Here is a 14,157-nt window from a genome sequence, read left to right on the forward strand (position 1 = left end):
ATGAATACCCAACATATAATATATATACTTTTATATTGGATCATTTTAGTTTGTTTAATTGTTGTTGTGTACTTCTGCTGTTATTGATGCTGTGTTTGTCTGTTGTTTTGTTCTATTCTGCTTTGGTCCCATCTTGGCTAGGTCTCACTTGTAAAAGAGATGTTCACTCTCAATGTGACTTCCTAGTCAAATAAAGGTTTTATATACACAGTATATATAACTAACACACACACACACACACACACACACACACACACACACACGTATATCAGTGTGACAGTCCTCCAGGAGGGCCGTGATCTATGGTTCTTGGCCTTATGTTAAAGTTGTACATACAGTATGTAAATGCACTGTATTTATATAGCACCTTTTTCTCCAAAGCTCTTTCTTTACAATGTATTTTCACACCCCTGGCATGTTGTAGAGATGGCTGAGCACTCTCACATAATGAGAGTAAATTGACTGTGCTTATATGCTCCTATCTCTTGTTGCACGTTATCTCTGCTTTCTGTCTTAATTTGATCCTAGCATCTGGCTTTTCTGAGGTGGAAACTCAACTGTTACACTTGGAGGTCAGGAGCTGTTTTTCCCCACTGCAAATAGAAAAGAGAGATTAGAGAGAGAAGAGAGATTAGCTTAAAATATTGTTAGAAATCTTATTTACAGGAGTCTTGTACACCTGCTTTTGGAATGGTATTTCTTTAGCTGAATTATTCTTTTGCATATTTTTTGTTTCATAGAATTATCAGACTACTGACAGTCTTCCTGACTGTTGTGTTCCCCTACTCTTTTCCAATCAGAAGGGGAGGGTCCCCCGGAGGAGATTTAGGCGGGATCCTCTAGCTCCGACTCTTCTACAGTGTCCATTTTGTTTGGTTTTGGGTGTGTTGCTTTTGCTACTGTAACCCCTACACCATACTCTCCACTTCTACATACTATTGATATAATGAATGTGTCGCCTTCCTACTGGTCAAGTTCAACGAGGGCAGTGAAAAGTGGTTATCCTTTTTTATTATGATTGTTGATCATCATACAAAAAAAAAGGAGTGTCAGAAATGACTGGCTCTTTACAGTGAATAAATCATTTTTACATGCTAGCATGTCAAAAATGATGCAATGGCAACCTCTTGTGGTACAGTGTGCATCTTCAGGCAATACCTTTACATGGCTGGCTCCACAGATACAGTGCAAAATGTAATACAATCCCTTAGTAATACAAAGTCAATGCCACTTAACATTAAATTGTAAAAAAAACCAACTAAAGTTTAGTTTCATGCAACATAGATATAAAGCAAGCTAGATATAAAAACAATTAGTGGCAGTTTTACAGCAATCAAAAACGCTTAAAGTTAAATCCAGCCGTACAGTTTGTGTCAAATGTGCTAGAGCACCTGTCCCTGCGGTTAGAACCACAGGTTGCATGATGCATCAACACATTAAATGAAAACATAGCCCATAAAAAGGTATAGCAGACAATGGCACTTATATGGTTCAGGAGTTGTTTCATCATTAAAACAGTTACTATATGTTAATCATCGTTAAAAGATATATATATTATGTATAGTTTTCTTTTTTCAAAGCAATAAAGGGTTAGTGTTAAGAAATAAAATTTAAATTGCACAGTAGTTTTCCCATATGATTGTGTAAATAATACAGTTATCGCAGTAGATAAGATTACCCAGTGATACCAAATGGGTGCTTTTATACTTTTCTCCCGATCACCTTCACTTAAGTTGTGGAGAGGCAAAGTAGCCATTCTGTCGAGTAGAGGGATGCCGACTAGAGGGAGTCGACGCTTTACTCTTGCTCCCGAATCTACGGAGGGGGTGATGACAGAAAGTCAGTCCAATTGATATTTTCTTCTGTTTTAGGCAGTTTTCACAGAAAAATATGCAACACAGATCTCCAGACAGAATGGAACGTTGTGATTACGTTGTCAATCAGGTCAGCTACTGGCATGCCCCCAATTCATAATATTGATCCACTGCACACTATACAATGCAAGTAACTAAAACCGTGATGATTGCAGTACATAGGGCTGTCACGGTTATGACATTTTGCTTGACGATTAATTGTCACTCAAATAATTGCGATTAACGATTTAATTGTGTGGCTTTTGGGCCTTGTAAACAAAGTTTCACGGGGCAGATATGACAAAAGACTTAAATAGACAAAGAAATGACTAACAATGACCAAAAAAATCAATAATGCCTCGTATTATGGGCAAAATACGCCATATTTAATATTTCACACTAACAATCTGTTACAAAATAGTGGAAAAAGCAGATCTACAATCTCACAACGCGTCGCGTGGCGACGTGTTGTGAGCTTGTAGATCTGCTATTTCCACTATTTCTGAAACATTTTCAAAATGTACAGTATGAAAAAATTTCAACACGATTATGCAAAAATGATTGCGATTATCTCAAATAATTGCGATTAGGCGATTATGTACTAATTGTGACAGGCCTAGCAGTACACAGTATATAATCAGAGTATGTATGGGTGTGCACTTACAGGGTGGTGCTGGAGAGGGTCTGCTTCATGCGCTGGGAGAGCGAGCTGGAAGATGGTGTTTTGGTCATCGCATGATGCTCTGGAGTGGTCACTGGTCCCAATATGCTCACTGCAGAAAATGACCAATACATCTTAAAATTGGATATAGTCTCTTTCATCCCTGTTTTATATCAGTTTCATCCCCGTTTTATATCAGTCCCCCCCCCCCCATTTGTTATCTTATTTTTGATTGAATTGAATCTTGAATGAATTTTGTTCTAATGTTTTCTTGTGTTATAAAGCACTTAGTATCTTTGTTTTACAAAGTGCTATACAAAAACATGTAAAATTATGATAAAAATCTGTGTCAAACAGTCCCATCGATAAGTAGTCACTGAAACATCTATGCCTTGTTTCTAGAGATTATATTATATCAGAATATGTTTTATGTTATATATGCACATACGAGGTGTGTCAGAAAAGTAACAGGACTATGGCAGCCACGCTCCTTTTTTTTGACAAACCTCGTATAGTTCAGAATCAGAGCATATGAGGTCTGTAGAACTGTCTACCATTCATTGTATTTTACAACTTATGCGTTTATCTCGTCTATCTCGTTCCTCCAAAATAGCAGATCTCTCATCGGCCAATATACTCTGCCATCCAATTAGGATTATTTACCTTGGAGATCAGGCGTGTGCATGTCTTCACCATTGTCCGTGTTATCTGGATGGGCAAAATGACTCCAGTACTCTGCTGGGATACTCAGCAAGCGCTCGATCACCTGGGTACAGGAGCCGTATCGGTTAGATACTTTTCTGAGGGAGTATTGGCTCATAGGTCAAGTCATGTGGCAAATTATTTACATTAACGCTCATTTGAAGGCAAAGCAGGAACAGGCTGGATCAGTGCTCACATCTTGTACATGAGAAAACACTGCTCACATCCACAGGCATCTCTACTTACCCGTGGCTGTCTGCTGGTGTCATGTAAAATGGTCATTGGGTCTGGGTCAGGGACAGCATGGCCCACCAGGGTGGGGCCAAACACCCTGGCTAGGTTGTTCACGTCCATCTTGTTTTCCACACACTTGGAAACCCTAGGAAAAACAGTGGGGTCATCAAGTTAATGTTATTTTTTTTTATTGCATTTTTCGGGGGGGCTTTTCTGCCTATTGATATTACACAGTTGAAGGAGACAGGAAACAGGGAGACATAAAGCAAAGGTCATCGGGATCGGGATTCTAACTAACATATAGGCTCTAGCATTAGAGCCTATATGTGGTTTCCGCCTGGACCGCTAGGCCCGTAGGCACCCACCAACGGTCCAATGGATCCTTACGGGTCTGTAACTCAGACCGTAAGACACTTTTTTTTTTACGGTTAAACACTGAGGATTTTCCAAAATGGATTTGTACACTTTTAGAGTTAAACACTGAGGATTTTCCAGTGTAGATACAGAGAGGACCCAGATATAAAAGAACGGTATCAAATGGGGGTCCGTGGACTAATACATATCAAACTGGGGGTCCTTGAAGAAATTAAAAAGCTGATCGAAGGCATCTGGGAGTGTCAGTGCTTTAAAAAAAGGACTTACTTCTGCAGATGAATCATCAAACAGGCCAGGGTGTCACGGTTTGGGTAGGGCAGCTCACTGACCGTCTGGTAAAACATGGCCAGGCTGTTGCCCTCATCCTGGATTTCTGGGGGCAAAACAAGACTAATGATTGACAGCAGGGCTCTGCCCTCTGCGGTAGCAAGAGGTCCTTTATTACTACCTGAGGCAACACAAAGTTTTAACTGTGTGACTTTCAGAAGGTTAAATTGAAGATAATTTAAAAACAAAATTTCAAGCAAGTTCTCCAGTGAATTAAAGTTTAACTCTCCATGTAACTGTGTATAGCAGACATTCTAAATATAACTGTATTTAAGACCTGGAAAGGCTTGTTGGAAATTATAAAACACAATTCAAGATACTTTAATCTTCACACACCAACGGTGTATTACAAAGTTCATTTCAGGAACTGACCAGCTGCCTCCATGAAGGCTTTGTTGAGGCGGCAGGTGAGCAGGGGTTCTGGAAGGTTCCTGAGGAAGTCTTTGAGGACACCCGTGATGACATTAATGTCGTCTATTTTGTTGAGGGAAGGCAAAGTCTTCCCCCTCATGAACTTCTCTTTCAGCTCTTTGACTGTGCGATCGGTGCCAGAAAGGCGGTAAAGGCCGACCTGTGGAAAGGAAAAACGATCCAAGAAAAGCACTGGTCATTGTTTGACCCTTTCACATTTGGCACAGGTGCATTAAATCATTGGTTCTCAAAGTGGGGTCCGAGGACCCCCAGGGGTACTTGAGGGGGTTCCAGGGGGTCCCCAGCTAAATGATAGATTAGGCACCAAATGGACCCTTATGGGTCTGTAACTTTGAGAGTGTACAAATGGAACCAAATTTGGTTCCATTTGTACACTCTCAGAGTTAAATTAACATTGATTTTACAATATAAATTGGGGTCTCAGAGATAGAAATGCCACTAAATGGGAGTAGTCAGCCAAATGCATGTCAAACTGGGGGTCCTTGAAATTAAAATGGTTGAGAATCACTGCTAGAGAACCGTAAAAACCTTCTCTTATTGGGGTTCCTGGCTTATCTTTTCAAATGGGGGTCCGCAGGGTAATAAGTGTCAATTAGGGGGTCCTTGACATGAAAAAGTTTGAGAACCACTGCATTAAATGACTAAAAATAGAACAGATCTCCTACAATACCGACAGGGAAAATGAGAACTGTACAAGGATAATGAAGGCCTGGAGCCATCCCCACCTCACGCATTCCCCTGCGCTCAATCTCCCTGATGCACATGATCACCAAGATGGGGATCATGGGAGCGGTGGTCGGCGCAAAGTCAGCCAGGGTTGCCTGCACACACAGGATACATGGATGTGAGTATTAGTGAAGAAACATTGAAACTAGGGCTGTCACGATTACAATTTTAAGTTGACGATTAATTGTCACTCAAAAACAAATTGCGATTAACAATTTAATTGTGTGTTTGGCATTGAACATATGAAGCCTTTTATAGGCTTCGTAATCAAAAATTGCACAGGGCAGATATGACAAATATATAAAGACATTATTGACATATTTAATAACTTCATACATGTAAAAATAGCGAACATTTTTCAACATGGAAACGATGACGATTATGCAAAAATAATTGCTATCATCTGAAATAATTACGATTAGACAATTACGTAATAATTGTGACAGCCCTAATTGAAACGTGAGGGAATGAATGCATGCCATGTGGCTCAAAAGCAATGCAGTACCTCTGCGTTCCTCACGGGGGTGCTAACAGCAGTAGGGTTACAGGGCAAGGGGCAGCGGTCACGGCACTCTGGATGGGTCACCATCCTGCAATCCTGGCACCGCAGGTACATCTTACCAAACTTGGTTCTCCTTCCACATGGTACACAGAACTCAGACTTGATAACCTTGGAGCAAGAGATTAGTGCATGACAGTTCAGATTTCAGTTCACTAGCTGCAACTAACACCAAATATTTGATTCATTTAGACCACAAAATGACAGTAAAATACGTTCATAAATCTGAAAATATTAATCAGTTTGATGTTGGCCACAGGCAATATGGACATGATAGGCTGGTGCTTGCCTGTGAAATGCATCAAGGGATTAGAAACAAAATAGACAGAAAGGGGGATTTTCTCTGTCAAACTGGATCTGCATCATAGATGATGTTGTGTAGAGACTATAATAACCATCAACAAATTAACTGAATTATAGTTTCCCTTCTGTACAGCACTGCAATGGCAATGGACTTCACACCCATCTCATAGTCATAAGAGGTCAGTGAAATATGGGCTCATACCGTTTTAGGGATCAACTGGTGTTTCTTTCCTCCGACATTGGCTCTGGTAGTTCTGGGTGGAGGTGGGACCTTTGCTCGTGGCGTACAGGGAGCCTCACTGGCTGTCTCAGACTGATCTGTAGTGGTCGTATCTGCCCATGCTGGACCTATAGAGAGATCATGTGTCACACCTCAAAACCACCAAACTTCACTTGTATGGCAAAATCTGTTTTTCTCTGACAATAAAGGAACAATGAAAGCAGTCAGACTGGTTTAATAACAGAACATGTTTCCTTAAAGTCTAGGTTTCAGTGAGATCAAGATCATTCTCAAGGCTCAAATGAAGATGGGTTATAAGGTTCTTACCTGTCCTTCTACTGCGTAAGTAGTAAGGCACCGTCTCAATGGTGGAGACGGTCTCGACAGGCCCACCATTGGCCACGACAGTGATGGTGGTTTTGGCTACCACAGACTCATTCATCTGAATAATGAGACACACATGTCATACTATTGTCAACAAAAACGGTTCCACTTCAACTGATTTTTCTCCATCTTGCCATTTGATAGGTTGATCTTCTAATGAGGCTAGGCGACAAATTCACATTAGTTATTATTATGGATACTTAAAAAAAAATAATAATAATCTATGCCACAGCTATTGCGCATGTTAGTGCCAGAGGTCATTATTACCCTCTCTCGCCCTGTGGAACGGGGTTTCTTCACTGCCTGTGGAGGAGCATCACAGAGTTTTCTGGAGGAACGCTGAGGATGAAAAGGACATAAAATCTCTTTACTATCAACTGAACTTGACATCCTATAATAAGTGTCTAGCAAGCCACTGTCAATGTTTGGATGGCCATCAAATCCACAGGCTGCATATATTACAGTAAAATGACAGCTCAATAGGCTTTGTGGAGAAATCTTACTGAAATGTGACACATCACTCACTCTTTTCTGCCGCTTGCGTAATCTCACATGCTTCATCACAGAGGAATCCCAGTCCTGGAGAGAGAGATGTTGATAAATAAAAACATACAAGTCATTTTCATTATAATAGAAAATTATAAGGGATCTTGTACATAAGTTCAAAAATTCCAATCGTTTATGGTAGTAAGTAATGTGTGAATACAGCCACGTTGCATTTCCCCAAAATTTATATTTGGAAGTGTATTTTGGGTGAATGCCTCTTTAACTACTTAATCCCTATACTTCGCACACACTTCACTGGGTGACTACTTACAAAGTATAGACCCAACGAAGTGTGTGCAATTTGGTGTAGAAGGGGAAAAAGTAGGAGTATTACTTAGTCTCCTACCTTTTCCCCTTCTACACCAAATCTCTTCACCAAAAATAGCCCATCTACAAGCTAAGCATCAAACGGGTTGTCAGCTTGTAGATCAGCTATTTTCGCCTACTGTATTATGACATGCCCAGAATAGATACTAGTATAGGGGTCATAAGGTTGAATCAGTGGATTACTACCATTATCATACAATGCATAACAAAAAGACATAAGGGGTAAAAGATAAAAGGGGTAACCATACCACAGAGTCATCTGTTTGGTCATAACTAATGTCTGACAGCAAGGAGGCCGATTGGCCCGATTCATCAATGCGAGTTAACCTGTACAAAAAAATTGAGAAAGCACATAATCAGGATAAAACTTTTATAATTTGTAGAACATTAAGTTGCATGTAGTTTGCAGGATTCTATGAACTGAAGTTCAGAATTCAAGATTTCAGTGTTATGGGGTAGACTAATATATATATAGATGAAATTGAATTGCTTGATAAAGTTCTTGTACTTGGTATCTAGGAGGGCTACAGACCCTAAGAAATTGAGTATGAAGACCTGAAGCTACAACACATTCACATTTATTATTAAAAGGAGCCTAAATTCATGTCTACTATTCTGATTAATGTTTATTCTGCATACATGTATTTTCCCTTCAGGTTGGGTATGTGGGTCATCATCATAACTGTATTTCTTCTGGAAAACATTACAAAAATGATGGAGCTGACAGAAAAGATTATGATGCTCACCTGCGGCTGTTGTTGAGGTTTGCCCTCGCTACCTGGGAGTGAGCGCTGAGGAAGGCCAGGGCAGAGCGCTGTTCCTCACTCAGGTGAACACTGTTGCTGTTGTTCTCTGAGATCAACAGGTCCTTGATCAGCTGCAGCTGACGCTCCTGGACCCACAAACAAGCAGATTCATGGATTAAAAGCTAAATAAAATCTCACAACTGGAAAAATGTGTACGTCCTATTATGTGATTTGTGAAACATTATGAAGGGCGCCCCTCCCCACACTAGTGGTGCCGTTTCCTAAACAATCAACACAATATGTAAAAATACGTGTTTTAGTCATATTGTTCCTGCTGTCCCACATACTGCCAACCAACCAGGTGAAGAAATCACAGATTGAGGCTTTAACCTTGCTTTTATGAAATATCTGAGACTGGGTTAGGGTTTTATGGAAAAATCTGAACATATTGCTAGTTTGACCACTTCAAATGCCTATCTACAAGCTTGTAGATCGGCTATTGTCGCTGTGTAACATGCTCCAAAGGACTGAAATCAGTGGCGACTGAGAACTTTAATCCATGCAGATGATGTCAAGCAAACAAAGAAACATTAGTGATTATTATTAGTATTAATGATGAGCATTAGTGAACAAAAGGTAATGCATTGGCTTATAAAGCACTATCTTCATCAAAGTACGGTGTGAACAATTAACTGAGAAGACCAACTGCCAACTTCAAATTTCTTTTTTCTTCCTTCCAGGTATTGGCAATAGTACTGTTAGTCCAGGGGCCAAGGCAGATTTTGGTACCACCTAAGGTGGCCGTACATTTTTGGTATTTTTGTATTCCTACATGTCTCTAGTTTATATTTTGGTATGATACATCTTCCAATTCAGTAGCTTAATGACAGTAATCACTCTAAACCGGCTAATGTATCCGGTAGGAGACACAAAGTAGAATCTTTGTGTCTCCTACTGGAAATACACCCGGGCATCAAATTATTGCGACAAAAAACAAAATATATCCATGTATTCAAGGCTTCATGGGGTGTGCAATTGACAGAAAATAATCATTTTTTGGGTGAACTCCTCTTTTAAGTTTCCCAGGGGGACTCTCTACCCATTCAGCTATGACCACCCTAGACCGAAGGAGGGTCAACTTTTACATGCTTATGGAAAGCAGTCTTTTTGCAAACACCAAAAATCTGAGAAGTTATCAATTGCACACCCCATAAAGCCTTGAATACATGGATATATTTTGTTTTTTGTCGCAATAATTTGATGCCCGGGTGTATTTCCGGTAGGAGACACAAATATTCTACTTTGTGTCTCCTACCGGATACATTAGCCGGTAGGTAGTGATAACTGCCATTAAGCTACTGAATTGGAAGATGTATCATACCAAAATATAAACTAGAGACATGTAGGAATACAAAAATACAAAAACTTTACGGCCACCTCAGGTGGTACCAATTTGTGAAAATATCAGTGTTGGCCCCTGGACTAGTACGGTGGCAAGTTCAGAAAAAGCACCCACACACTTGTAGCCTCAATGCATAAGTTATTGATCAGGACAGTTACTATTAATTAATCACATTAATCACAAAAGCTCCGACAATTCGACCTGACCGTCTTAAGGGCATTGTGAAAATCGACAGGAAACCCATTTAGATTTTATACGACATAGAAGCTTTAATATACCAACCAGCTTTTCATATTCTGCCTCAGCCTTCTGCCGCCGGCGTATTTCAACGTCCACTTGGTTTCGAGCATGCTTTAATTTGACCTCAAGGGACCCGTTCTCAGTTTCTGCCTTAGCCAGCCCCTCCTTACAGGAACCCAGGTCGACATCCGCCTGCAGCCACTTCTTCCGGCACTCATCGAAGTTCATCGCTAGCTGGATGAACTCTGGATTGGACGCAGGAGAAGAATAGTTTTACTTATGTGATCGGTTTATAAATTATTCAATTCAAAGGAGCTTTATTGGCATGAGAAAACATACGCTTACATTGCCAAAGCAAGTGTCAAAATATAAGAAAATGGGCTTAAGAAAATGGGTAAAGTAAAGTATATATAGTTGGAGGGGGTACAGCATTGTGTCAAACAGAGCTATGTCACATTGTGTTGTTATATACATGTTATATATATACAGGGCATATATATACAGACAAAATGTGTATTCAAGCATTTAGTGAGAATGAAAAGAATACATAGAATTGGCCTTCAGAAAGGAGACATAAAAAGGAAATAGTTAACCAATCTAATGCAAAGAGAAGAACAATAGTACTCCTTTGTTAATTCAGATGGAAATGTTGAAAAGCCACTTCCAACCCCCGCCACAATGACTCTCCCAGCCGTCTTGGGCTGCACCAGAGTAGACTACAGATGTGGTACATGTTTGTATGCAAAGACCGCACAGTTAATCTAGCCAGTGTAGCCTGGTTGCTTTATTTATCACAATGAACCTACAGTATATCATAATTAATTCCATAATCAGCAACATTCATTTTCCTTTCAGGGACTCGTGGTACATTTGCTCTTAACAGCCGCAATGTTCAGTCCCAATCAGTGAACAAATGTAAAAAGACAAGTAGCCCCACCACCACCATCCAGACCATGAGACATGTTTTTATTCTCTATGACTATGTGATTGAGTCAACAAACAGTAAGAAATTATTTCTAAACTGTATTTAAGCATTGTTGGGCTGTTCTTTTACTTTTGTAAACATTGGATTAAAACTGGGCAATATTTTGATTCATAGTGTGTGTGTTTGTCAGACCAAACCCTATAGAAAGTCATGAATATAATCAGAGTTTATAAGTGGTCAAAACCAGTGGTGTAACGTAGCTAAGTACATTTACTCAAGTACTGTACTTCAGTACAATTTTGAGGTATTTTTACATTACTGGAGTATTTCCAGTTTTCAGTGCTTTTACTCCACTACATCTCAGAGGCATATTGTACTTTTACTCCACCACAATTATTTGAAAACATTAGTTACTATTAGTTAGCACCACTGATCAAAACAGATCAGGACAGGTGGGCGCTAGGGCACCTCGATGTAAAATTGGCTATTTTGTCCAAAATGTAAAAAAAAAAAAAAAAAATGGTATTAAGTAATGTAAAGTATACATGATGTGAACGTGCATGATACATCATTATCAGACTTAAATGTATCCCTCAACTTCTTGTTCATGCCCTTAAATGACTGGATATACAGGTTTTGTAGCAATTGTAGAAATATTAGACCTTAATTGTGATGTTCTAATCATGTGTACTTTACTTCAAAACATTTTCCAAATACTACATTTTTGATTTTTAACATTGATTTTGGACAAAATAGCCTATTTTACATCAAGGTGCCCAGATGTCCCTAGTGCCCACCTATCCTGTTACCATCAAAACAATGCAGGACTGTTTTGGATGTCCTCCTGAAGCACACATTGAGGTGTCACATACACCAGCTACACCAGCTCGACGCGTTGTGAGTTTCTAAATCTGCTATTTTCAAAAGAATCTTGGAAAAGAAATTGGGATATTTTAACAAAAATCTGGTACACGGGATCCTGGCACAAAATATTTTCACTCCGCAGACAAATATATATTAATTTGGCGATCCTTGACATGAAAGTGTCTGAGAACCACTGGTTTGGCAAAATTTAGGAAACAAGCCCAAATAAGCAACTACACTTTAGAAACAAGCCCTATAAGTCGCTTGTAATAAGCCGACATGGAAACGCTGGCCTACAGTGGTTAACTACTCACGTGGTTCGATGCCTTCATTCAGGACGTCCACATGGGCCAGCAGCTTGTTGAACAGGTTGTGCAGGTTGACACCAGACGACTGAGGCTCCATCATCATGTCTGTCTCTGTGTAGCCTAGAGATCAGCTAGAGATCAGAGATCAGTTCGCATTAGCACAGAGAAATTATGTTACATTGAGACTAGCCCTGAAACATGACTGAACCATGGCTACATTGAGACATACTAATAATAAAGTTTAAACTATCAGCAGCTTGTGGAACTGGTTGTGCAGGTTGACACCAGACGACTCCTATCAGATTCATCATGTCTATAGACTATATCCTAGTACAGTGGTTCTCAACCAGTGGTCCGGGGACAACCAGTTGTCCGTGAAGGGGTTCCAGGTGGTCCCCAGCTAAATGGAGAGTTGGTAACCAAATGGAACCTTATTAGATCTTTAACTATTGAGAGTATGAAACCTGTAAACCAGTAAACCTGGTTTAAACCTGTAAACCTTCTTTAACTCTCAAGAGTTAAATTATTGTTAAACATCTGCATTACTTAATTTACAAGAAGGCTCCACAATTAGAGAATGTAGAATATTTTTTTATTTTGATCAACGTTTGCCTGTTATCTCTCCTATGGTACTGTTAGGGTTTTTTCTCTGTGCCTTTACACCAATGAAAAATTGTTCATTAAGTTATGTGTTCAAGTGAAAAACCCAACGAGTTCAGATATTGTTATAGGAGGAAACCAAAGGAATGCAATGTCCAGGCAGATCAGTTTAGAATTATAAAAGCCAATTATTTATTAATATTCAATTAAGTAATGTCCAGTATAAGATGAACTTAAGCTAATACAGAATGAATGTAAGAGATCAAATGGTACAACCTGAAGTACAGCAAATACAGCGAATCAGCATGCAACAGCAAGAGCTCTGATGGAAAACTAATTGTCCCTCTTCACAAGTATATCGGTAAGGAAGGGCGAGAAGTCTTACATACCGATTTCTAAACATCAATACAGCATGGACTTGTGGACACAATCTTATCTAACGATAACAGCATATTCAAAGTTTTGAGTGTGAGAGTCTAAATCTCATCAAACGGTGGTCCGTGGCTCAAATGCCGAATAAACAATCGACCTTGATTAGCTCCGACGGAACCTCTCCCTCCGATGTATAGCTCCGAGCTATACAGCGTACAGCGGAGGGAGAGGTTCCGTAGGGGCTAGACCTTGATATGAAAATGGTTGAAAACCGCTGTCCTAGTAGATCAACCAACGTTAACATTAGCACAGAGAAATGGCTGAGTTGAGTAGTGACAGATGATGTTACGTTGAGACTAGCTCTGGTCCATAGCGTTAGAAGGAGTTCTCCTTAACGCCATGTTACTTTTCAGCCGTTGCCCGCACACCAGCGGTAGCGCAGCAGTTTGTCTCTAGTAAAAAATAAAACATACTTTCGCTACTCACCAAAACAAATGCGGGTTTAAGACGTTGAAAGCCTACTCTCCTTAGTGGGAACACTCTGAGCCCCCCACCTCACGTCTAAAATACACTTTTTAGCCAGAAAAGACAATATTCCACCAGATGGAAAACGTATTTTAGTTACTCCACTGCGCCCCCTACAGATTTGGACAATGGAATGTTTCTACTGACAACGGCTGAAAGGTAACATAGCTAACGCTATGGACCAGAGCTACATTGAGGCATAATAAAGTTACATAAACTATCAGCGAATAAAAGTAACGTTACTCGGGGTGAAAAGACCCGACACCGTCGTGTATTAACATGTGATCTGATCATCACATGCCATTTGGTTGGAATAGCTTAGCAGTTAGCATAACGTATCCCATCAGGTAATGTCAGTTAGTAAACAAGAAAAGAACAGAAACTCACCACGATGTTGTAAACATGTAATCCTGACGGTTCCAGAAGTTAAACACTAAGATTAGATGACTAAATTGTACGAGAGTTAGCCTGTAAAAGCCACACCTGTCCCGTGTGTGTGATACTGAACTAAGTACTAACTCCGAGC

The 14,157-nt window shown here is 39.9% G+C and overlaps 1 protein-coding gene across 3 annotated transcripts; it reads right to left on the reverse strand.

Annotated features, from left to right (window-relative positions):
- Positions 1 to 994: 994 nt before the first annotated feature.
- On the reverse strand, positions 995 to 14,157 carry LOC311048306 (rac GTPase-activating protein 1-like). Of its 3 annotated transcripts, none has more exons than XM_084061525.1 (17): positions 14,019 to 14,157; positions 12,141 to 12,265; positions 10,080 to 10,282; positions 8,396 to 8,541; positions 7,898 to 7,976; positions 7,302 to 7,355; positions 7,044 to 7,115; positions 6,720 to 6,834; positions 6,375 to 6,520; positions 5,816 to 5,980; positions 5,310 to 5,405; positions 4,525 to 4,723; positions 4,093 to 4,198; positions 3,463 to 3,595; positions 3,178 to 3,280; positions 2,518 to 2,626; positions 995 to 1,815 (listed from the first exon to the last, which is right to left on the reverse strand). In XM_084061525.1, exons 2-17 carry the CDS (start codon positions 12,235 to 12,237, stop codon positions 1,725 to 1,727), a joined length of 1,914 nt encoding a protein of 637 aa, XP_083917651.1. In that variant the 5' UTR covers positions 12,238 to 12,265; positions 14,019 to 14,157; the 3' UTR covers positions 995 to 1,724. The 3 variants fall into 3 exon arrangements, with proteins under 3 accessions (XP_083917651.1, XP_083917652.1, XP_083917650.1); XM_084061526.1 differs by having other exon boundaries at positions 12,141 to 12,254; positions 14,019 to 14,115; XM_084061524.1 differs by lacking the exon at positions 14,019 to 14,157 and adding an exon at positions 13,011 to 13,110 and having other exon boundaries at positions 12,141 to 12,254.

The sequence above is a fragment of the Gymnoscopelus microlampas genome (assembly GCF_963454915.1).
Source record: "Gymnoscopelus microlampas genome assembly, chromosome: 7".
Taxonomy (NCBI): Eukaryota; Metazoa; Chordata; class Actinopteri; order Myctophiformes; family Myctophidae; genus Gymnoscopelus; species Gymnoscopelus microlampas.